We start from the raw sequence: 26,188 nt of genomic DNA on the forward strand, positions 1-26,188 counted from the left end.
TTATTTCTTCCACATAATAAAAATTAAAATTAAAATTCTTTTTAATTTATTTTGGCCGGCCCTACTAGCTTGGGTTCAAGCTAGGGCCGGCCACCCAATCTTATTCCTAGGCCGGCCCTAGCTTGTTTCCCAAGCTAGCTTGGCCGGCCCCTATTGGGTGGGTATAGAAGGTGGGTATAGGTGGGTATAGAACTCTACAAATAAGAGGCTACGATAGAGACCGAGAGGAGGAATTGGTTTTGGTCTCCCGATAAAATTAAGCATCCCGTGTTCGCCCCGAACACACAACTTAATTTTATCAATAATAATTCATTCCACTAGAGAACTATTATTGAACTACCGCATCAATCCCAAATTACATTTTTGGGCTCCTTCTTATTATGAGCATGTTAGTCTCCCTGTGTTTAAGATATCGAATGTCCACTAATTAAGTGAGTTACTGGCAGCTCATTTAATTAATATCTAAGTCCAAGAGTAGTACCACTCAACCTTATCGTCATGTCGGACTAAGTCCACCTGCAGGGTTTAACATGACAATCCTTATGAGCTCCTCTTGGGGACATTATCAACCTAGTATCTCTAGGACACAATTTTCTTCTATAATCAACAACACACACTATAAGTGATATCATTTCCCAACTTATCGGGCTTATTGATTCATCAAACTAAATCTCACCCATTGATAAATTAAAGAAATAAATATCAAATATATGTGCTTGTTATTATATTAGGATTAAGAGCACACACTTCCATAATAACTGAGGTCTTTGTTCCTTTATAAAGTCAGTATAAAAGAAACGACCTCAAATGGTCCTACTCAATACACTCTGAGTGTACTAGTGTAATTATATAGTCAAGATAAACTAATACCTAATTACACTACGACCTTCTAATGGTTTGTTCCTTTCCATTTTAGTCGTGAGCAACTGTTTATAATTTATAAGGTACTGATAACATCATCTTCTGCATGTGACACCACATACTATGTTATATACAATATAAATTATATGAACAACTACAAACAAATGTAGATAATTTGACCAAATGTGATTCTTTATTCAAAACAAATGTTTACAAAAGCTTAGGCTTTCAGTATACACTCCAACAATCTCCCACTTATACTAATGACTAAGCTGTCATATCTTCTACCATACATCTGATTCCCATTCCTTCCACATGCCGATCAAAAGCTTTCGCCGGAAGGGCCTTAGTGAAAGGATCTGCCAGGTTATCCGCTGATGCAATCTTGGCGATGACAACTTCTCCTCGCTTCACGATATCTCGTATCAGGTGGTACTTGCGCTCTATATGTTTACTTGCCTTATGGGCTCGTGGTTCCTTCGAGTTTGCAACTGCACCACTATTATCACAATAAATTGTGATGATTTTGGGCAAACCAGGAATCACATCTAAGTCCATTAGAAAATTCCTGAGCCATACTACTTCTTTAGCTGCCTCAGAGGCTGCTACATACTCAGCTTCCATGGTTGAGTCTGAAATGCATTTCTGCTTAACACTCCATGAAATGGCTCCACCTCCTAAAGTAAACACATAGCCTGATGTAGACTTACTGTTATCCCTATCTGATTGGAAATCTGAATCCGTGTAACCCACAGGGAGCAGATCGTCTGCTTGGTAAACTAGCATATAATCTCTAGTCCTTCTTTAATATATGCTTTATCGCAGTACAATGTCCTTGTCCAGGTTACTTCGATATCTGCTGACCATGCCCACGAAAAACAGATATCCGGTCTCGTACATAACATTGCATACATTAGGCTTCCTACAGAAGCATAAGGAACTGCTTTCATGTCCTCTATCTCTTTCGACGTCTTTGGAGACATCTCTTTAGATAGAGCTACTCCATGTCTAAAAGGTAAGAAACCTTTCTTGGAATCCTGCATGCTAAAACGAGCAAGGATTGTATCTATATATGAAGCTTGGGACAGACACAACATTCTTTTCTTACGATCCCTTATAACTTTGATCCCAAGAATGTGTGCACAATCTCCTAAGTCCTTCATATAGAATTGTTTGGACAACCATACCCTTACGTCTGATAATACCTTGACATTGTTGCCAATTAACAAAATATCATCTACGTATAGTACAAGAAATACCACCACGTTTCCGTTACACTTCTTATATACGCAAGACTCATCCGGACTTTGAATAAATCCAAAAGACTGGATTACTTCATTAAACCGGATGTTCCAAGATCTTGAAGATTGCTTTAGTCCATAAATGGACCGATTGAGCTTGCACACTAGATGCTCTTTGTCTTTTTCAATGAACCCTTCTGGTTGCTTCATATGGATGTTCTCTTCAAGACTTCCATTAAGGAAAGCTGTCTTGACATCCATTTGCCAAATCTCATAATCCATATGAGCAGCAATGGATAAGAGTATCCGGATAGACTTAAGCATGGCCACCGGTGAAAAGGTTTCCTCATAATCGATTCCCTCTTTCTGAGTGTACCCTTTCGCAACAAGCCTAGCTTTGAAGGTTTCTACCTTCCCGTCTGTCCCTCTTTTCCTTTTGTAGATCCACTTGCATCCAACGGCTTTTACACCATCAGGTGGTTCTACAAGCTCCCAGACCTTATTAGAGTACATAGACTCTATTTCAGAATTCATTGCCTTTTGCCAAGATACTGCATCTATATCTTGGAGTGCTTCGTCATATGTTCGGGGATCAGGTTCATGTTTACCCGGGATCAAGTCCGAAGACTCTCCCAAAAACATGAATCTCTCAGGCTGCCTTACAACCCTCCCACTACGACGAGGCACTGTCTGTGGTTGTGTATCATGTGTGACATGTGTTGCAGTCTCTTGTGGTACTTCATCTTGTACTGTTGGTACTGAAGTAGACATGTCCTCTCTAAATTCTTCTAAAACAACTTTACTACTGGGCTTATGATCCATTATATAGTCTTCTTCTAAAAACTGGGCATTGGTGCTAACAATGACCTTCTGGTCTTTAGGACTATAAAATAAACCACCTTTCGTTCCTTTGGGATATCCTACAAACACGCGAACTTCTGTACGGGATTCTAACTTATCAGCATCTGGTTTCAGCACATGTGCTGGACTACCCCAAATTCGAATATGTCTTAGACTAGGTTTTCGCCCATTCCACAATTCTATGGGAGTAGAAGAAACTGATTTAGAAGGTACTAAGTTCAGAACGTATACTGCTGTTTCCAGAGCATATCCCCAAAACGAATTTGGTAATTCTGAATAACTCATCATCGATCTAACCATCTCCATAAGAGTCTTGTTCCTTCGTTCTGCTACACCATTCTGTTGGGGTGTTCCAGGTGCAGACAATTGGGATTGAATCCCGGCCTCTGATAAATAATTCCTAAACTCTCCTAAGAGGTATTCGCCACCACGATCAAACCGTAGTGTCTTGATACTTTTATCTAGTCGTTTCTCCACATCAGCCTTGTATTCTTTGAACTTATCAAAGCACTCAGACTTGCGGCACATTAGGTAAATGTATCCATATCTTGAATAATCGTCTATGAAAGAGACAAAATATTCAAAACCTCCTCTTGCCTGGACAGACATAGGACCACACAAATCAGAGTGAACCAATTCTAACACTTCTTTGGCTCTATACCCCTTGGCCTTGAACGGCCTTTTGGTCATTTTACCTTCTAAGAAGGATTCACAAGTTGGAAAATTTTCCAACTCTAATGAACTCAAAAGTCCATCGGCTATAAGCCTCTGAATCCTACTTAAGTTAATATGACCAAGCCTTAGATGCCAAAGATATGCTTGGTTCATTTTCGAAGGTTCTTTTCTCTTATTAGAATTAGAAGATGAGTTATAAATTTCCATGTATTGCTTTGTGGAAGAAATTGGATTTAAAGTATATAAATTGTCAACTAATGCACCAGAACAGATAATCACTTTATTTCTTTTAATAACTACATCGTTACTAAAGGAAACTGAATATCCATCTAAAAACAGTTTAGAAACTGAAATTAAATTCTTTCTAAAACTGGGTACATAAAGACAATTTCTTAAAATCAAATTTCTATTTCTACTAAAAGATAAGTAGACGTCTCCCACTGCAACAGCTGCCACTTTAGTAGCATTGCCCATGTAGACGGTAATTTCTCCTTCAGATAGTCGTCGGGTTTCCTGGAACCCCTGCAAGGAATTGCAAACATGATCAGTGGCTCCCGTATCTACACACCAGGTGCTGGTAGATAACACCGCTAAACATGTTTCAACAACTAGAGCATGAGATATACCTTTGTTTTGGTTCCTACGAGGACAGTCCGCCTTCCAATGTCCTGCCTGCTTGCAGATGAAGCACTTGCCCTTGGGCTTCTTCACTCCAGCTTTAAATCCCGTACTCTGAGATTTATTCACTTTCTTTCCTGAGCCACTTGTTTCTTCTTCTTCTTTCCTTTCGGTTTAGAAGAACCATTTTCAGATAGTGAATTTGAGAATTGTGACGAACAATCCTTCTGCTGCTTGAAGTTCTGTCAAGAGTTTCCTAATGAATAAATCCTTTTATTCATATTATAGTTCAAACGGAACCGCTCAAAACTTCTAGGTAGCGTTTGGAGGATCATATCGATCCGGGTTTCCCATCAATTTCTCCTCCAAGGATCCGTATCTCGTTCGGATAAGCCATCATCTTTAGGATATGATCCCTTACAGGAGTACCTCTTGCATGGTGGCTGTCATTATCTTTCTCATAGCTTCTTCTCTAGAAGCCCTATCCGATGACCAAAGAGTTCTTTGAGATTGTTCATAATATCATAAGTCGTTGGTAAATCTTGATTGATATTGCAATACATTTGACATTGAAGCCAAATGTAACACCGCGCCATCTCATCCGCTTTACTCATTTCTTATGATATTCAATCTCCTCTTAGGTAGATTCACCATGGGTGCATCGGGACAAGGTTCATCAAGACAAATTTATAGCTTTCAGTGATGAACAATGTCCGTGTTCCTTTTCCAATCTATGTAATTAGGTCCAGTAAGTCTATTTTGTTGAAGTATGATGGACAGTGGGTTGAAAGTCATCCTAAGAATCACAAATAACTTTTAGTCAGAACTCTAAATTTAGAATAATATTGATTCCTCAAACAATACTATTTTAAATTAACCAACACCTCATAACACCGTGAATTTTGTATGCCACGTTAGTGTGGACGTATACAAATTCAACATTTGTAAAAGGAGGGTTTTAACCCATTAATTTTATTATCTTGTCAACCTAACTTTTGACAAATAAAATTAATAGTTGGTATTATTTGGTCACACAAATAATAGCAGTGACTCCGTTGGGGAGGATACTATTAGATGTGTCTAAGTGTATACCATTACTTGACACTAAGTCCATTAATAATATTATGCCCCTTCCGTTGGGGAAGATCACACGCTCTTAATTAACTTCCTATAGTCATCCAAAAATGGAAGTCTGTTCTAGTGATCCGCAAACAAGCTCATCCGTTATGGAGGAAGGCACTCAGAGCCAACGCGCAAGCTTGTTTGCATCACTTACAAACCAGTAATGGAGACCATGGGATTTACTTAAAAATCCCTCTCCCACTTAGTTATTTATAAATGAGGAATTTTAACTATGCTAGCCTACTTTACTTGTAAACTAACATGCACACATAGCACAATATAAAAGCAATAAATAGAAAATCTAATTTCAACTATTATGGCTTTTATCTCTAGTTGTCCTCCGTGTGTTGTCATCCCAAGCTGCTGCCATATTTGGCCACCGCCACCGGATCTAGCTGTCGCATCCATCTTGCTCCTAGTTCCGCTGCGCCTCTGGTCCTTAGAAGGTTCCACGCTTTGCAAGATTCGATCCGCGACATAAATAGAATTTTACATTTTGATCCTATATTCCATAAAAGGAATGTACATGTATCTAGATCAAAAATAAAATCCTAATAAAACTAAATACAGCTCCTGCTGTATTTTAATACAATCATGCACACACATATAAATGCCCTTGACATGTCCAAGGGTCCAATCACACACATAATAACTAAAAGCCATAATAGTTGGATCCTGCATCCACAAAGTTAGCACATCCTACTATTAACCTGCCTAAATTATGTATGACATGTGCATAATTAACCTAATACCAAATACACAGAGGCAAAACCTGGCTCTGATACCAATTGTTGGTTGCTACTCGGAAAACCTAGAGGTTCCACTGTACAAAAATTTTGTACAAAGGTCTGAACCTTTTCCTAGCTACCATGTGTTCTTTTAAATTAAATTTTGGATCGCCTGCGGAACTTAACACGTTTGATCCAAAACTTAATCTATTTGTTCTTTTAGGTTTTGACTTGGATCTCCTGCGGAACTTAACACGTTCGACCCAAGTCTCCTTAAGTTATTAATTCCATTAAATATTAATTTTCATAATTGGTTCCCAGTACTGACGTGGCGAGGCACATGGCCTTCTTGGATATGGGAGCAACCACCACCGACTAGACAAAACCTTTTATAGAAAGCTAATATTTAATTTCCTAAAATAACTTTAGGTTAACCAAAGAGAACAATCAAATCACAAGGAAAAGAAAAAACAAAAGAACACAACATCGAAAAACATATTCGAAATTCTAGAACGTAAGCCTCTTGTATTTGGTATTATTTCCATAAATAACTAGCATGATGCGGAAAAAAAATTACTAGTTATACCTTGTAGAAAAACCTCTTGATCTTCTACCGTATTCCTCTTCTAACCTCGGACGTTGTGTGGGCAACGATCTTCCGAGACGAGAAACCACCAATCACCTTCTTCTCCTCCTAGCTAGGTTCGGCCAACAAAGAGGAAGCTTCACCAAGGAAGAAAATCAAAACACTAACCAAGCTCCAAGAGATGCTAGCTTTCTCTCCTTCTTCTTCTTCTTCTCCGAGTAGTATCCGGCCACCACAAGAGCTCCAATGGAAGAAGGAGATTCGGCCACCACAAGAGGAAGAGAGGGAGAGGATGGCCGGCCACACCAAGGAACAAAAGAGGGAGAGAAATAATAGATGTTGTGTCTCATGAAGGCACCCCTACCCCTTCTTTTATATTCCTTGGCCTAGGCAAATTAGGAAATTTAATTACAATAAAATTTCCTTAATTTCCTTGACATGATTTAATTGAGAAAAATAAAATAAAATTTCCCAAATCAAAACCAATGGCCGGCCACATCATTGGAGAACAAATTGGATAAGTTTCAATCAACAATTAAAACTTCCTAATTTGTTTCCGGAAATTTTAAAAAATAAAATTTCTCTTTAAAAATCTCTACATGGTTAATAAAAGAAATTTCTATAATTTTAATTTTATCAACATGTGAATAATTTTTAAAGAGAAAATAAAATATCTCACCAATCTACAAATAAGGAAAGAGATCTAATCTCTTCCTTTAATCTTTTGTAAATTTTACAAGAGAGATAATTTAATTTTAATTCTCTTTAATAAATTATTTCTTCCACATAATAAAAATTAAAATTAAAATTCTTTTTAATTTATTTTTTGGTCGGCCCTACTAGCTTGGGTTCAGCTAGGGCCGGCCACCTATCCTAGGCCGGCCCTAGCTTGGTTCCCAAGCTAGCTTGGCCGGCCCCCTATTGGTGGGTATAGAAGGTGGGTATAGGTGGGTATAGAACTCTATAAATAAGAGGCTACGATAGGGACCGAGAGGAGGAATTGGTTTTGGTCTCCCGATAAAATTAAGCATCCCGTGTTCGCCCCGAACACACAACTTAATTTTATCAATAATAATTCATTCCACTAGAGAACTATTATTGAACTACCGCACCAATCCCAAATTACATTTTTGGGCTCCTTCTTATTATGAGCGTGTTAGTCTCCCTGTGTTTAAGATATCGAATGTCCACTAATTAAGTGAGTTCTCATTTAATTAATATCTAAGTCCAAGAGTAGTACCACTCAACCTTATCGTCATGTCGGACTAAGTCCACCTGCAGGGTTTAACATGACAATCCTTATGAGCTCCTCTTGGGGACATTATCAACCTAGTATCTCTAGGACACAATTTTCTTCTATAATCAACAACACACACTATAAGTGATATCATTTCCCAACTTATCGGGCTTATTGATTCATCGAACTAAATCTCACCCATTGATAAATTAAAGAAATAAATATCAAATATATGTGCTTGTTATTATATTAGGATTAAGAGCACACACTTCCATAATAACTGAGGTCTTTGTTCCTTTATAAAGTCAGTATAAAAGAAATGACCTCAAATGGTCCTACTCAATACACTCTGAGTGTACTAGTGTAATTATATAGTCAAGATAAACTAATACCTAATTACACTACGACCTTCTAATGGTTTGTTCCTTTCCATTTTAGTCGTGAGCAACTGTTTATAATTTATAAGGTACTGATAACATCATCTTCTGCATGTGACACCACATACTATGTTATCTACAATATAAATTATATGAACAACTACAAACAAATGTAGATAATTTGACCAAATGTGATTCTTTATTCAAAACAAATGTTTACAAAAGCTTAGGCTTTCAGTATACACTCCAACAGTAACACCTTGTGGCCACGGAGTGCTACTACCTAATACTACTCTGTCATAATAATGTCTATAAAATAAAATTATTATAATTTTTAACATTATTATAAATGTAACAAATTGTATGAAATTATATTAATCTTATGTACTTTTACTGTATTCTCATCACGGAAGGGTATATTTCTATATTTGGAATGATTACAATGATACTGTAACTGGGCACCATTCATACATTCTGGATGACTCTTAGCAAAGTTCATAAACTATTCAACTTCAGCAATAAAATCATCTCTAATAAATTTATTTTTTAATCGATTGTACATCCAAACTTTGTTCATATATATTGTCACCTAATGAAAATATAATTTTATACAATTTATTACAATTTGTTAAAAAATATCTTAGATGTAAATGTACTAACACTAAAATAATAAAATAACTATATCATTTTATAGATCAAATTTCTAACTTAACATAAATGTAAATTCATCCATCTAAAATTACATATATGTACTGCTTAATAAATTATACTTGAAAATATGTAGTCCAACCAAAGAAGAGCAACAAATACAGTATACTATAAAATAAAAAAATAGATAAAATTAATCACAAAAAATGACAAGCTAGTATAAATTCACTCGTGTTGGCAGCTAGCACAATTGCATGTTGGTGGTCATCACAGCTAAGTGCTAGTAGTCGACACAGCCGTGTGCTGGTGGGCGGCACAACCACGTGCTGGAGACTGGCACAGCTACTAGCAGCATGCTGGTGGCCGAGACAACCACCATCATGGCTAGGTGCATGCAAGCGACCGGCTGTCGCATGGCCAGGCACTTGCTGGAAGCAAGCACAGTCACCAGCCACATGCTGTGTCAATTGCTAGTCGCTGCTAATGTCGAGAAGAGGGAGATGAAGAACTCACTGGAGAATCGTCGAAAGCTCGAGATTGGGGAAGAACTTATGCGTGTGTAAGGAAAGTCAGGCCGTGTCCTAGAATTTTAGTTGGACTTACCGACGAAATTATTTCTGTCGGTAAATACCGACGAAATTATTTTTGTCAGTAAATACCGACGAAACTTGGTATCTGTTGGTAATCCCATTTGATATTACTGACGGAATAGTCATTCTATTGATAATGCCTATTTGGTATTACCAACGGAATATGTGTTCCGTCGGAGTAGCTCGATGAAATATTTTTTCTATTGGTAATCTCTTCGGTAAAACTAGGGTTCTCATGTTATGACATGTCTTACCGATGGAATATGATTTCCATCGGCAATTTCATTACTATTCTGGGTTATTTTTGTAGTGATTATTATTATTTCCCCATGGATTTAGTTAAGATGGTAAGTTTTTGATAGATTTGTCCAATGATCGAACGGTCGAATCCTAGGGTTGACGGGGCATAAATCCCCATACCTCGGCATAACTCACTCTTCCATCCATCTTATACCTCTCAGTCAGCATGATTCACCTCTCTTGTGAAGGTTTTGAGGCAAGCTAACAGGGGAAAAATATAAATATCTAATTATTATTATTATTATTATTGTTGTTGTTAATTTGAGATGGAGTTGGTGATCATGTGTTGGATTTATAGTATTATTATTATTAATTCAGGTATATAGGTGTTTGATTTGATTAATTGGATGTGGATGACCTTCCTTTCTATTTTATCCATCGAGTAAATTTAGAATATATCGTAACAACTCCTGATGTGATAACCCAACATTTAGTAGTTCGAGCACGACAGATATAATATTGTCCTGCTTGAGAATCAAATCTTGGGTGCATGGATATACTATCCTGCAATTCTTACCATTGCCTGGGGCTCTTGTGCCATCCTTTTTTTAGTTTGCACCAGGCATCCAATTTACATCAACTAATTTTAGAGGTGACCAGCCTAACCCCATGAGAGTTTCCCATTTGCCACTAGGGTAAATCGGAAAATACTCATAGCGGGTGACCCATCAGCCCAACGTTCTTAGGTCAACCATCAATTAAGGGGAATTCATCTGTTAATTTATCGAAACTAGGACTTGATTCTTAGATTCTTGGGAAACTACGAAGACACTCTACTACTGCACTATTATCCCGATGGCAACTTCTATGACTCAATGTAGGATACCATATAATAGTTTTTGCATTTTGTATATATAATTTTAAAATTATTATTTATTATTATTATTTTATTTTAGTTGACATTAGCTATCCATGTCGATTAATCTTGGGGAAGATTAATTGGGCCCCATGAAAATTTTACACCGACTATTAAGATAAATCAAGAAGCATTCATAGTGGGCATCTCATCAGCATAATATTCTTAGGTCAACCGCATATAAATGAAATTCATCTATTAATTTATTGAAACTGAGACTTGATTCTTATATGTATATAAAACTGAGAAGGTACGTACTCAGTCGCTACACTATTCTTCGAGTTTTTTTTATTATGGCAAAAGATGATTACGCTCATCACAGGTGCCCCTCACAACTTATCCTCAGGTTATATGAAAGGAGACAAATAACAAAGTTAACTTATAACCGACCACTAAGTGATTAGGGGGTGGAAGTAGTTTTTCTCTGATGGTATGTACTTGTCAAGAATTAATCTCTACCCTATTATAATAAATTTTAGTTTTGTTTTTTTATTGTAGCAAAAGATTATTAAACTCACATAGATGTCTCAGACAATTTATTCTGAGATAAATTATGAGATTATTTTATAACTGACCATCTAAGTGATTAGTACATAGAAGGTATTTTTTAATGCATCTGAATTATTTTTTTTTTATTCATCGCAGAGAGAGGAAAGGGGAAGGACATTGATGATGAAGATTTGATTCTTGCTTTGAGTTGGTGGGCACCCAATGCAAATGATGGCGGCCTTTGGCTTGCAGTTTCGAACGCAAAGTAGTCATTTTTTTTATACGTACGTCTCTTCACTTTTTTTTTTATTAACAATGTAACATAAATATAATTGGATAAAATTTAAAAGGCGTCCAAAATTATATAAATAATCAAAAAGACATTTAAAAAAAATTAAAATAAGTCTTATCAAATATTTTTAATCAAAAAATATCTTTATTCCTGCTTGATGTATAGCAGTTGCTAGTAGCTATTATAAACTAAAATAATTATTATTTAATTATAATTATAATTAATACATATAAATTATTATTATATTAAAAATTTTTTACCAACTTTGTTAAAAATACTTAAACTTCATCCGAATCATTTTAAACTGATTAAAATTATTTTAAAATAGTTTTATTTAGGTAACCACTGCATATTTAACCGAACTCCAAATTTTAATCCCTAAATTTTGAATTTAAAATTCACCATAAATCTGGAACACTATTACATCAAAATAGTACTTTTTTGCGACTTAGTTAAAATTATTTAAACTCTATCAAAATTACTTTAAGTTAGTCCAAATTAGTTATATTAACTATTACATGTTATAACAATTACAAAAGAGTTATCATACGTTATAGTAACTCATCTTAGTTGTTACATTAAAAGCATGGGAAGGAAGTGTTGTTGAAATAGTATTATAGTAATTAGTCATAGCTGCTATAACCATACTAAAAGTAAAAGTATTATCTGGATAAATATACATACGGTGGAGTGTGTTGGAAATTATTCAACTACATTGTCTCCAGAGTTACCATGGAAATTTACTAAATTTGAAATAACAGAATTAAAATTTAGTCTTATTTGTTGAGATGCCTTGAATTGATAATATCTAATTATCGGCCTAGGCAAATTAAGCTGAGCTCCAAGGTTCTTTGAGCTTGAGTGAGACTTCGTTGGGTGACTACCAAATGCTTCCCAAGCTTGAGTGGTAAGTTGAGCAACAAGTTTGAATTGGGAAGTCAAGTGTCGCCTGAGTACCGAGTGGACTTCTATAGTCCGAATCGAGTCGGAATGTCAAACTCCGAGTCAAGAAGTTATGAGTCGAGTCGACATTGAGTGCTCTTGAGTGGATGTCAAGTCACGCGACTGTCGAGTCGTCGCCTAATTAGGAAAAGGAGACGCCAAGACATGTGTTTGACGTAGCCCAAAAGCTATCACAGGTAGACTGCCGAGCGAAATGCACGATGGAGAGGAAGAAGGGAGGGGAAACAAAGGTGGATGGAGATTTTTTTCTTTTACATTTATATTTGCACCCTGTGCGGTAAGAGAGACTCTCCCCATACTATTAGGTAGTGGCGAATCCAGGATTTTAAGTTTGAGGGGGCGCACACTATAAGAAAAAGAGTGATTAACAATCAAAATTATTAATCACAAATTTTAGAATCGCCAAGGCATTTTAGCAACAAAATTAAATCTCTGTTGCTAAATTTAGCAACAGAAATATTCAATAGCTTGTTTAAATTCTAATAATAAAATCCTAAACATCCAACAATAACATCAAGAAGAAAATTCTCTCGGCAAAGCTGAGGTAAATGTCTCCCTTATGTGCTAGTCATTATTCCAAAGGCTAGTAGCCGCCCGTGATTTACCTCCTCAGTGTTGGCCCTGGGACAGATTGGTGGGGGCGCTGGGGGTCAACGTATTTGCCTTTTGCCACGAAGAAGAAAACTCTCTGAGTTAACAACAGCATTTAACATTCAATATTATTGAATTTCAATTCACAACTCTTCATTATTGAATTGAAAATCATACAACATTCAAAAACCAAGTGCATCCACTACTTCATTCAAAAACCATACATAATACAAGTAAATCAAGACATGAACACTAAAACTTGCAAAAAATCATATTACAAAATTGATACATATAATTTACATTCATTGCTAATACAAATACAACCACCTCGATGAAACAACGCCTACCAAGATCATCAAGAAGAAAACTTTATGAGTTGGCAACGAAGAATCACCAATCAGAGATCAGAAAAATGAGAAAATGAAAATAGCAAAATCAAATTCCATTTCATTATGGCAACAATAAATATGATGCAACAGAAAACATCATAGTAAACATAATCAACCCAATTTATTTCAATTAACATAGTAGATAATTCAAAACAATCAAGAACTTTGATGACAAACTATATGTTGGCAATATTGTGAACAAACCATGATTCAGGAATATGAAGTTAAGATATATTTAATTAAGTATTAAATACTATTCTCTAACTAAAAGGAATTCGACATTCTTTTAAAATTTTGAAGTCTTCAATGATAGCTTCTATGCTCACATTTCTAGCAATTTCTCTCTTAATATATACCATTAATACATCTGAGAGAAAAGCATCCTCCATTTTGCTCCGAAGCCTTATTTTCACAATATTCATCGCAGAAAATGATCGTTCTGAAGTAGTTGTAGAAACCAGAAGAGTAAGCACAAGTACGATCACTCTAAAAATGAGGTTGTATGTAACAAACTTGTTAGTCTTTACCAACCATTGACATAATTCTGAAATGGTTGAAATATTTTTATAATTGGACCCTTTAACTAAGTTATACTCGTAATGCTTCACTTGCATCTTCAATTGTTCTTTTTCATCTCTTGTAAAATCTTGGGCATAAAACTTTTCAATTAATTTATATATATCCACTGTTGACGGGTGACTCATATTTGAATGAAGGTCAATGCGATGGATGCTATGGAAGAAAAATCTGTTAAGATTTTTCATAATAAAATTCTGTTACGATTTTATATAAAAGAATTCGGTTACAATTTTTCATAACAGAATTCTATTGTAATTTTTCATAACAAAATTCTATTATGATTTTACCGGGTTTGAGATTTATGCATTATTTATAGGGATCATTGTAAACCTATTATACAACAACAATCATAAGAATCATTAAATGTGATTTTCATGTGTAGAGAGAATTCTAATAAAAAACTTCGGTCGTTTTTGTGTAGGCACACCGCCGAACCACGGTAACTCTTCTTCTTTCTCTTCTTCTCCTTCCTCGTGTTTGCTCTCCTTTTGTGCATCTTTGTCTTGTTGCTCTGTCCGATCTCTTTTCTCTCTTCCTCTTCTTCCACACGTTAGAGGTTGAGAGGCGTTGGCCCTTCTTTACGCAACAATTGGTATCAGAGCTACAAGTTTTGACGAATTTCTTCAACATGTCAGGAATGACTTATGCGAAGTTTGATATGGTGAAGTTTGACGGAACCGGAAACTTCGGATTATGGCAGAGAAGTGTCAAGGACTCATTGGTGCGGCAAGACATGGTGAAGGCGCTAGGAGAAAGGAAACTGGAAAATATAGAGAGATCAGATTGGGAAGAACTTCAGGCGAAGGTAGTAGCAACAATCAAGCTTTATCTTACAGATGATGTGATGTACAATGTCATGGGCGAGGAGTCACCGGTGGCAATTTAGCAAAAACTAAAAAGTCGATACATGTCAAAGTCATTGACAAACAAGCTGTATCTCAAGTAGAAATTATTCGGGCTGAAGATGACAGAAGGAATCGATCTGAGCCAGCATATCAACGTATTCAATCAGATTGTGAGCGATCTGAAGCGGGTTGATGTAAAGATCGAAGACAAGGATAAGGTGTTAATGTCATTGAATTCTCTACCTTCATCTCCTATGTACGAGAATTTGATTACTACTTTGATGTGGGGTAAGGAAACTCTTAAATTGGAGGAGATCACAGGTGCGCTAGGTTTTCACTAAAGGAAGAAAACATGCGATGAAGTTTCTCAGGGAGAAGGACTTTTGGTAAATAGCAACCAAGAGCGTGGTAGCAACAAATCTCGACATGGATCGGGTAACAATAACAAGGTTTGTTCTAAATCAAGAAGGAAGAAGGTGATCACGTGCTACAAATGTGGAGGCAAAGGTCATATCATGAGAGATTGTCCAGAGATAAAGAAACATGTTATAGAGAACAAAGGTAGTTCAACAAAGTCTGCAAACATAGTTGAAGAAAAAAATTCAGAGAGCGGTGATGGAGATATGCTATCAGTTATGTTGAGTTTGGAGCAGCTGACAGATACATGAATTTTTGACTCTACATGTTCATATCATATAACTCCAAACAAGGATTAGTTTGCCACCTATAAGGTAGCGGATTCTGGTTCAGTGTTGGTGGGAAATGATGCGTCATGCAAAGTTATCAACATAGAGAATGTCAGAATCAAAATATTTGATGGTGTGATCAGAACTTTATGTGATGTCAAATATATACCAGAGTTAAGGAATAACTTGATCTCACTAGGCACACTGAATGATATTGGTAGCAATTACAAATAGTGAGCGGGGTGATGAAGGTCAGCAAGGGAGCTTTGACGGTAATGAAAGGACAAAAGATAGTAGGAAACATCTACAAGTTGATAGGGACTACAGTTATAGGTGGAGTGACATCAGTGGAGTCTGAATCAGATAGTACTGTCTTGTGGCATATGTGGCTAGGGCATATGAGTGAACGTGGGATGCTAGAATTTCACAAGAGATATTTGTTGAAGGGTGTCAAGACATGCAAGCTTAAATTCTGCAAATTCTATGTTCTTAGGAAACAGAGCAATGTGCAATTCAAGACGACAACAAACAAGATAGAGGAGATTCTGGACTATGTACATACGAATCTCTAGGGACCAGCCAGTGTAATATCACGTGGAAGACACTTGTATTTTGTAAGTTTTACTGATGATTTCTCACAAAAGGTTTGGGTATACTTTATGTGCTAAAAGTAGGAAACTTTTGCAAAGTTTAAATTGTGGAAAACTGAAGTGGAGAACAAGATTTGAAGAAAGATCAAATACCTTAGGTCATACAATGGGACTAAGTACACAGATTCAAAGTTTCAAGAATTTTATGAGCAATATGGGATAATGAGACATTTATCGGTTTGCAGGACACCTCAGCAGAATGGGGTAGCGGAAAGGTTGAATAGGACAATCATTGAGAAGATAAGATGTCTCATGATGAATGCAGGGCTTGCAAAGAATTTCTAGGTGGAAGCGGTTAACATGGCATGTTATCTCATTAATAGATCACCAAGGGTAGCACAAGAATATTGGTTGCTACTCGGAATATCGTACCGGTTCCCCTGTATAAAAATTTTGTACAAGTCCTGAACCTTTCCTAACAACCTATTATGTTCTTTAGAAATTAAATTTGGAATCGCAAACAGAACTTAACATTATTGATTCCAAATTCAACTTATCTGTTCTTAGTGGTTTAGACTTGGATCGCAAACGATACTTAACATTATTGATCCAAATCCACCATGTTACAAATTTAATTAAATATTAATTTCAGAGATTGGCGTCCAGGTTAAACATGGCGAGGCACTAGACCTTCTTGGGTATGGGAGCATCCACCACTTCCTAGACAAAGCCTTTCAACAAAATTTAATATTTAATTTCCTTATAGTAACCCTAGGTTTAACCAAAAAAAACAATCGAATCACAAGTTCGAAAAACAAAAGAAACATAAAATCGAAAACATAAATTCGATTACCTAGATTCATTAACCTCTTGTGTTTGGTATTTCAAGATCTAAATAAAAGGATGAACTAGTTATGATGTGGAAACTAATAACTAGTTATACCTTTTATAACTTATAGACTTTACGATCTTCTGTTGTATTCCTCTTCTTATCTCGGACGTTGTGTGGGCGACGATCTACCGAGACGAGAATCCACCCAAGCTTCTTTCTTCTTCTTGCAAGTTTCGGCCACCAAGAGTCTTCAAGAGATGAAGAACTTTTGCCACCAACCAAGCTCCAAGGGATGCTAGGAAACAATGCCTCCTATCTCTTCTTCTTCTCCAAGCAAAATCCGGCCACCAAGATCTCTCCAAGAAGATGATGCCACCGACCACTTAAGAAGAAGAATAGGGGAAGAGGAAGAAGAGAGGGTCGACCACCACCAAGGAAGAGAGGAATAATAGAAGATATGCTGTTCTGAGGTGAGACACCTCTACCCTATCTTTTATATTCCTTGGTCTTGGCAAATAAGGAAAGTTTTAATAAAAACTTCCTTATTTTCCTTGCTAATGAAAGGAAAATTTAATTGATAAAAAAAATTTCTTTTCTCTTATTAATGTGGCCGACTATATCAAATCCTCCAAGGAAGGAAAGTTTTAAATACAAAATTAAAACTTCCTAATTTGTTTCCAGAAATTTTTAAAATAAAAATTTCTCTTTAAAAATTCCCTTTATGGTTGGTTATAAAAGGAAACTTTTATAAATCAAAATCTCTCTATTAAAACATGTGAATGATTACAAAAAGAAAAAATTTCTCCAAAATTAAAATCTTCCTTTTAACTACAAATAAGGAAAGATATCAAATCTTTCTCTTAATCTTTTGTAGAAACTATAAAAGGAAAGATTTAATTTTAAAACTTTTTTTAAAATCATGAGAATGGTTACAAAAAAGGAAAGTTTTAACAAAAATTAAAATCTTCCTTTTAACTACAAATAAGGAAAGATATTAAACCTTTCTCTTAATCTTTTGTAGAAAGCTATAAAAGGAAAAAACTTAAATTTTAAACTCTCTTTTAAAACCATGGCTTCCACATAAGGAAAGATTTTAAATAAACTCCTTTTATTTAATTGTGGTCGGCCACCTAAGCTTGGGTTCAAGCTAGGGTCGACCACCTACTTGACCCATCCAACCTTGGTTTGGCCGACCCTAGCTTGGGCTCCAAGCTAAGTTTGGCCGGCCACCTTAAGGTGGGTATGAGTGGGTATAAGACTTTATAAATAAGAGGCTATTACAGGGGCCGAGAGGAGGAATTGGTTTTGGTCTCCCGATGAACTTGAGCTTCCCGTGTTCGCCCCGAACACCCTACTCGAGTTCATCGATAATATCTCATTCCACTAAAGAGTTATTATTGAACTACCGCACCAATCTCATACTACTATATGGGCTCCTTCTTATCATAATTGTGTTAATCTCCCTGTGTTTAAGATATAGAATGCCCACTAATTAAATGAGTTACTGACAACTCACTTAATTAATATCTAGCCCCAAGAGTAATACCACTCAACTTATCGTTATGTCGGACTAAGTCCACCTACAGGGTTTACATGACAATCCTTATGAGCTCCTCTTGGGGGCATCATCAACCTAGATTACTAGGACATAGTTTTATTTTATAATCAACAACACACCATATAAATAATACCATTTTCCAACTTATCGGACCTATTGATTTATCGAACTAAATCACACCCTTTGATAAATTAAAGAAATGAATATTGAGTATATGTGCTTGTTATTATATCATGATTAAGAGCACACACTTCCATAATAACAAAGGTCTTGTTCTTTTATACAGTCAGTATAAAAAGAACTTACCTTAAATGGTCCAGCTCAATACACTCAGAGTATACTAGTGTAATTTTATAGTCAAGATAAACTAATACCAAATTACACTACGACTATTCCAATGGTTTGTTCCTATTCATCTTAGTCGTGAACTACTTTTTATAACTTATAAGGAACTGATAACATGATATTCCGTGTGTGACACCACACACCATGTTATCTACAATATAAATTAATTGAACAACTACACTTAGCATATAAATGTAGACATTTGACCAATGTGATTCTTTATTTCAAAATAAATGTTTACAAAAAGCTAAGCTTTTAGTATACACTCTAATAAAGAAGGCAAAGTATCAGAGGAAATATGGACAGAGAATCAAGTAGATTACTCTCATCTTCGAGTTTTTGGATGTCCAGCCTATATGCACATATCTAGTGAGGAAAGATCAAAGCTGGATGCGAAGTCAAAGTAGTGCATTTTCCTAGGGTATCAGAAAGGAATTAAAGGCTTCAAGCTTTGAGATCCTAAGGCAAATAAGATGGTGATCAACAAATATATGGTGTTTGACGAGAAAACTATGCTACAACGTACTCAGGAAGGAGGAAAGGAAACACCACAAAGCAACATGGAGAAAGATGTTATGCGGGTGAAGCTAAAGACTCATGACTCTGATGATTCTAGCTCAGAGCACACGGAGCATCACACTATAGCTTGTGGCAGAACGAGACGATTCGTAAAACCACCCACCAGATACGAATTCGAAGACTTGGTATCTTATGTGCTTATCACTAGTAGTGGAGATCCTACATCTTTTCAGGAGGTGATACACAACTCTGAGAAAGACAGGTGGATGAGTGCTATAGAAGAGGAGATGAAGTCATTGAATAAGAACCAAACGTGGGATCTAGTGGAACTTCCTGAAAGAGAGAAAGCTATTGGGTACAAGTGGATATTCAAGAAGAATGAAGCAATGTTAGAGGAGAATAAGTGAAGTTCAAGGCTTGATTGGTAGCAAAAGGGTATTCACAGAGAAAGGGGATTAACTATGAAGAAATTTTCTCTCCAGTGATAAGACATACATCAATTAGAGCAGTGTTAACTTTGGTGGCACATCACGATTTGCAGCTGGAGCAAATGGATGTGAAGATGATATTTCTTCATGGGAATTTAGAGGAGCAGTTTTTTATGTCACAACCTGAGAGATTTAGTCAGCCCGGACAAGAACGGTTGGGCTGCAAGTTGAAGAAATCGCTCTATGAATTGAAACAATTTCCTAGGTAATGGTACAAATATTTTGATTCATACATGATTTAAAACAGATATACAAGATGTGAGTATAGCTGCTACATATATGTGAAGAGCCTTGAATATAAATCACTAATTTTCTTACTACTATACGTAGATGACATGCTCATTGTTGCGAAGGAAATGAAAGAGGTTGATAAATTGAAGAGGCTAATGAGCAAGGATTTTTGACATGAAAGATTTGGGAGAGTCCAAGAAGATTCTTGGGATGGAGATTTACAAGGATAGAGCTGCAGGAAGATTATGGTTGTCTCAACGTATCTATGTGGAGAAGGTGCTGGATAGGTTTAACATGAAGAATGTAAAGTCGGTGAGCACACCCCTACCACATCACTGTTGGTGCAATATCCTTAGGTCAAGGTTGACCTGGTTGACTAAGCTTGAGTTGACTCAAGCTAGGGGTGAGCATTCGGTTAATTTGATATTAATTTTGTATAAATTATTTTTATTGTTATTTTAAACAAATTTAGTTAATTCGGTGTTAACTGAAATAACTAATTCGATTAATTCAGTTTTAGTAAAACTTTGATTTGATTCGGTTAGTCAATACTAAATCAGTTTTCGGTTAATTCGGTTAATTTATGGACCGAATTAACCGAATGCTCACCCCTTGCTCAATCTTGAGTCTTGATGTTTGAGTTTTGATGTTTGATAATACATGGAGATTGCAGATGCAATCATCCGTTTGGGGAGATTGTTGATACAATTCTCCTCTGGTCAAGGCTGACCAGTTAGATGTGAAGAAGAGTCAAATAGGTCAAAGAATTGACCGGATACTTGACTGGGAAAGTCCTAACTGGAGGTTAGGCAGTTGAAAGTCCTAGTGAGTGAAGCCAGGCAGTTAAGAAATCCTGGTGAGTGAAGTCAGGTGAAAGACCTAGCGAGCGAAGGTAGACAGTTGGAAAATCCTAGTGAGTGAAGCTAGGTGAAAGTCTTGGTGAGTGAAACCAGGCAGGTGAAAGTTCCGGTGAGTGAAGTCGGGCAGTGAAAAAATCCTGGTGAGTGAAGCCAGGTGAAAATCCTAGTGAGTGAAACTAGGTGAAAGTTCTGGTGAGTGAAGCCAGGCAGATGGGAAGTCCTAGTAAGTGAAACTAGGTACGTAGAAATCCAGGTGGGTCAAGATTGACCGGACACCTGGTATTGAAAAGTCTAAGTAGGTTAAAGGATTGATAGGATACTAGGCACAAGGAAATCCAAATGGGTCAAGGGAGACCGAACATGTAATAGAAGGAAGTCTAAGTGGGTCATGGAGGACCGGATACTTGACATGAGACGGTAAATTTAAGTGGGTCAAGGAGAACCACACTTGGTGATCAGAAGTCCAACGAGAAGTTGGTGATGAGTTGTTAGATTGGCGTTATACTTTGATTTGAATTGATGGGTTTTTGGGTTGGTTTAGTTCAACTAATTGACTTTGGAACTAAATTTTGTTCTTCAAGCTACATTTTGAGCTAATTCAATTAGATACTTTTTATGAATGATTTGTGCCTTATACATTTGAATTTTGGTTCTAGGTGAAGATTTAGGGCTCGTAGACCACATTGGATGCACTCAAGTAGTGAGCTTGAACATGGAGTTGACCCACACTAATTTACTATAGAACTTGGTGGACTGAATCAACTGCTGTTGTGTCTGAACCGGACCATGAAGTGAACCCGGTCTGAAGCTGAGATAAAAAACGTAGGAATGGCACGGTGAACAGTGGCTTGCGCTACTATTCATCGTGCCAATTCCTCCTCCATTGCGATCAGCAGCGGCGCAGGTCCCGTTCGCATCCCAGATTGGGGATCTCTTGCTCATCTTCAACCGATAGTTGTGTCTACCGGTGTTCAAATCACGGTGAGCAGTTACGATCGAGGGTGTTTCCCATATCGCGATTTTCCACTTCCGCGATTCGTGAGAAACCACAAATCGAGGGTGTTTCCCAGATCTGTGGGTTCCTTCCATCTGCGATGAGTTGAACGAGTTTTCCTGAAGCTTCGGCATCCATTCCATCATAACCATTCTCCCGAGGTGTTGTTGAATCGGTCCGATCACTCGATTTCAGCATCGCAGCTCGATTCCTGCTCTGTTCCTCGTGATTCGAGGTCGCAAACTTGAAGGGCGATCCCAGGAGCTTTGCGCACCTTGACAACGCACGGGAGAGATTGCTAGAACCGGTGGAGAGCTCGAAGGATGCTCCCAACAGCTCCTCTGCTTGCAACAGAGAGAAGTGCACAGATTTGCAATTTGGAGTTGTGAACGTTTTCTTCTTAACCTAGATCTTAGATTAGTTGTTATAGATCAATTGTTTCCTCAATTTTTGATTGCACGAATACACCCCATGCTAGTTTTCAGTTTGGATTTGATGCATTGATAGATTTAGTTTCGATTTGTTTCATGAGTCAGTTTTTTAATGGGCACATATAAATTCTATGATTAGTTTTTAGATTTGAATAAACTTTCTTGATCTTAGATTTGTTCCTATCTGCTAATACAATTTAGAACTGTATTTAGATTGTTTTAGCTGAATTTCCAGTACGGGATTGGATGTGGTAATTGAATAGATAGCTTGATGGACAAATTCTGCCTTTCTCTTTATTGTTCATTCCCTGTTTGTTGGCTGAACTCGACAAATTCAGATTTAGTGGTTAGAGTTTTGAAATAAGTTCTCAATAACACTCAATCGATTGAAACTTTAGTTTAATTCCTGTTCTGCTAGGCTTTTTAGTTTGGTTTAATGGCTGATGAAAACAGAATTCATCTATGGTTCGGATGGAGTTCAATAACTGATTATGAGTCAGAATTTTAGGGGCATTTGATAAGATTACTTTGTTCTTCGGTAACCTAATAAGAGTTTATAATCTAATTCGAGCTCATTTATTAGTTATCCTCGGGAAACACGACTTGGGACTCCTTACTACACGTTTTATCTTTATTTTAAATGGGTCTCTATTTTTATAAATTTTGTGTGCCAAGTGACATGTAATATGACCAACATCAAAATTTTGGCGCCGTTGCCGGGGAAACATAACTAGTAGAATGTGTTTGATTTTAGATTGTGCACCTTTTTAGTTTCTTTGTTCTGCATCTTCTTTGTTTTCACAGAATATCTACTTGAATGTTCAGTTAAATTATTTTCATGACCAGATCTTTGACAGACAAATTGTTTGAGTTAGATCCAGAGATTGAGAGAATCTTCAGAGCTTTGAGAATTCAAGAGAAAATTTCAGAGGAATCAGAAAGTGCATTGCTATCTTCAGATAATTCCATGGCTGATCATAATAGAACTATGAAGGAGCTTGTAACTCCTGATGAGGCTTTTAAGTATTCATGCATCCCTTATCCAACCTTGGCAGGAGATTTTGAGCTGAGATCTAGGTTGATTCATTTACTTCCGAAATATCAAGGATTATCTGGAGAAGACCCAAATAGACATTTGCATGAATTCCATGTGGTTTGCTCAACCATGAAGCCACAAGGAATTTCAGAAGAGGATATCAAGCTAAGGGCTTTTCCATTTTCACTAACTGGAGTAGCAAAAGATTGGTTGTATTATTTGTCACCAGGATTTATTACTTCTTGGATTGGCATGAAGAAGGCTTTCTTGGAGAAATTATTTTCGGCCTCGAGGACTGCAACTATTAGGAAAAGCATCTGTGGGATTCAACAAGTGGTGGGAGAGACACTTTATGATTATTGGGAGAGATTCAAGAAACTATGTTCAAGTTGTCCTCAACACCAAATTAGTGATCTGGTCCAATACTTCTATGAGGGTCTGTTACCTATGGACAGAAGTATGATAGATGTAGCGGCTCGAAGAGCTTTAGTGAACAAAACTCCAGAGCAAGCAAGGGAACTGATTTCGAACATGGCTGAAAATTCACAACAATTTGGAAGTAGAGCACTCACTACTAGAGGAGTTGGTGAAGTTCAAATGGATTCTAATGAACAAAAACAGATAAGGAACTCATTGATGGAATTAACATCATTAGCGAAACAATTGTCCTTGAACAATGCTACTCAATCTTCTATGGTTCCAAATGTGTAATTTCCATGTAAACAAAATGTAGTTTGTAGTATTTGTTCAAGTCAAGATCATGTTTCTGAATTGTGTCCGAACCTCCATCAAGATGAGTCTTTGGCAGCTTTCTCTAAGGCTCAATTCCAACAAAAATATGATCCTAACTCTTCCACATACAATCCGGGGTGGAGAGATCATCCAAATTTGAAGTATGACAATTCATTCTATCAACAACCATCTTCAAATCAGCATTTCAGCCACACTTCCAGCAACCTCAGCAAGGTTCCCAGCAGCATAATCAGAATTTTCAGCATCATTATCATCCTACAAGTCAATTTCAGCAACCGTATCATCCGTATCAACAATATTTAAATCAAAACCAACAATTTCATTCCCAAAATCAGTGCTTCCAGCAAGGGCAAAATTTTGGACAGCAAGCACTTCTAGCACCTTCAAGGCTGAGTTTAACTCAAGGGAACTCTAGTAATGCTTCTAATTCCGATGCACAACAAGCTAGATTAGAGGAGTTAATGCAACAAATCTTTCAACAGCAACAAAATCAGCAAAGAACAGATTCTGCACTTCAAAATATAGAAAGACAGATTAGGCAATTGGCTTCCAGCATAAATCAGATTCAAGCACAAGGATCAAGTCAATTGACTTCACAAACAACTCCTAATCCAAAAGGGAATGTTAGTGCATTAACTTTGAGAAGTGGGAGAAGAATTTCAGAGAGTGCAAGTGAAGGAAGGGTTGCTGATGAAGATCCAGCAAATCTGAAATTCTGTCCAGCAGATCCGCAACTAATTTCCAGCAGAAATGAAATTCCGGAGGTTAGAAATGTGCCAACTTCAAGTTCTGTTCCAATTCACATTGATCCATTGAATTTGGAACATTCACAAGGAGATGGAAGCTTAATTCCAAAAAATTCCAGCAGCTTTTGTCCAGCTGCACAATTTGCAACAGAAAACCCAGATTTCAACAAATCTGGAATTTCAGGGTATCAAAAGTCAGCTCAGAAAGATACAAAGCCGAACATCACTTTGCCTTTTCCTCAACGAAAAACTCAACTAAGGAGAGATGTAGAAGAGGAAAGAGCCAAGGAATTTCAAGAGCTTGTGAACTTATTTAGCAAAGTGGAGGTAAATGTTCCTTTACTAACAATGATCAAGCAAATTCCTAAATATGCTAAATTTTTGAAGGATCTTTGTGTGCACAAGAAGAAGTTGAAGGGGAATGAGTTAATTAGCATGGGTAAGAATGTATCTGCACTTTTTCAACCAGTTCCTCAGAAATGTGAAGATTCTGGAGTATTTACAGTTCCTTGCGAGATTGGGAGTAGTCTTGTTAAGGATGCTATGTTAGATTTGGGAACTTCAATTAATATGATGCCAAAATCAGTTTTTCAAACATTAGGGATTGGACCATTACAACCTACAGGAGTAGTCATTCAGTTAGCTGACCGTAGTCAGACTCACCCAGCTGGAGTTATTGAAGATGTATTGGTGAAGGTGAGAGAACTTATCTTTCCTGTCGATTTTTATATCCTCGATATGGAGGGAGATTATATGACCAGTAGATCTCCACTCATTCTAGGACGACCATTTTTGAAGACTGCAAGGACAAAGATTGATGTTCATGTGGGCACACTTTCTATGGAGATAGGAGACACAGTGGTCCAATTCAGTATTTTTGACGCTATGAAGCATCCTAGAGAGGATTATTCTATTCTTAGTTTGGATATCTCAGAGGAGCTGGATAGTATGGAATTCTTCTCAGAATTTGATTCAGATTCAGATTTGGCAGAAGTTGAAAAAGATGATGTACCGTTTACAGCTTTGGAGGATGTTTTAGACTTGGTAATGGATGATGTGTCTTGAGGAGTATTTTCGAGTGAAAGAGAAGAAGTATGCGTAGGGGATTGCTTAGGAGAAGCTCTATCCCTAGGATCGCTCAGAGAAGAAGAATTATGTGTAGGGGATTGTTCTTTAGAAACATTACCCCCAGGATCACCATCTATTGATCAAGCACAGGACGAGTTGAAACCATTGCCTCTACACTTGAAGTATGCCTACTTGGGAGAGAA

The 26,188-nt window shown here is 36.9% G+C and overlaps 1 protein-coding gene across 1 annotated transcript; it reads left to right on the forward strand.

Moving 5' to 3' along the window:
* The first annotated feature begins 23,220 nt into the window (after window positions 1–23,220).
* On the forward strand, window positions 23,221–25,982 carry LOC122042261. The gene is made up of 2 exons (XM_042602279.1): window positions 23,221–24,114; window positions 24,507–25,982. The coding sequence occupies exons 1-2, from the start codon at window positions 23,221–23,223 to the stop codon at window positions 25,980–25,982; spliced, it is 2,370 nt and encodes a 789-aa protein (XP_042458213.1).
* The last annotated feature ends 206 nt before the right edge of the window (window positions 25,983–26,188 follow it).

The sequence above is a fragment of the Zingiber officinale genome, chromosome 1B (genome assembly GCF_018446385.1).
Source record: "Zingiber officinale cultivar Zhangliang chromosome 1B, Zo_v1.1, whole genome shotgun sequence".
NCBI classification, from domain to species: domain Eukaryota; kingdom Viridiplantae; phylum Streptophyta; class Magnoliopsida; order Zingiberales; family Zingiberaceae; genus Zingiber; species Zingiber officinale.

What these genes read in the sequence shown, in the direction of transcription:
- LOC122042261 (XM_042602279.1), top strand. Translation starts at nt 23,221, where the DNA reads ATGACCAGATCTTTGACAGACAAATTGTTTGAGTTAGATCCAGAGATT. An exon ending in ATGCTACTCAATCTTCTATG is followed by an intron (nt 24,115 to 24,506) that starts GTTCCAAATGTG and finishes TCCCAAAATCAG; the next exon opens with TGCTTCCAGCAAGGGCAAAA.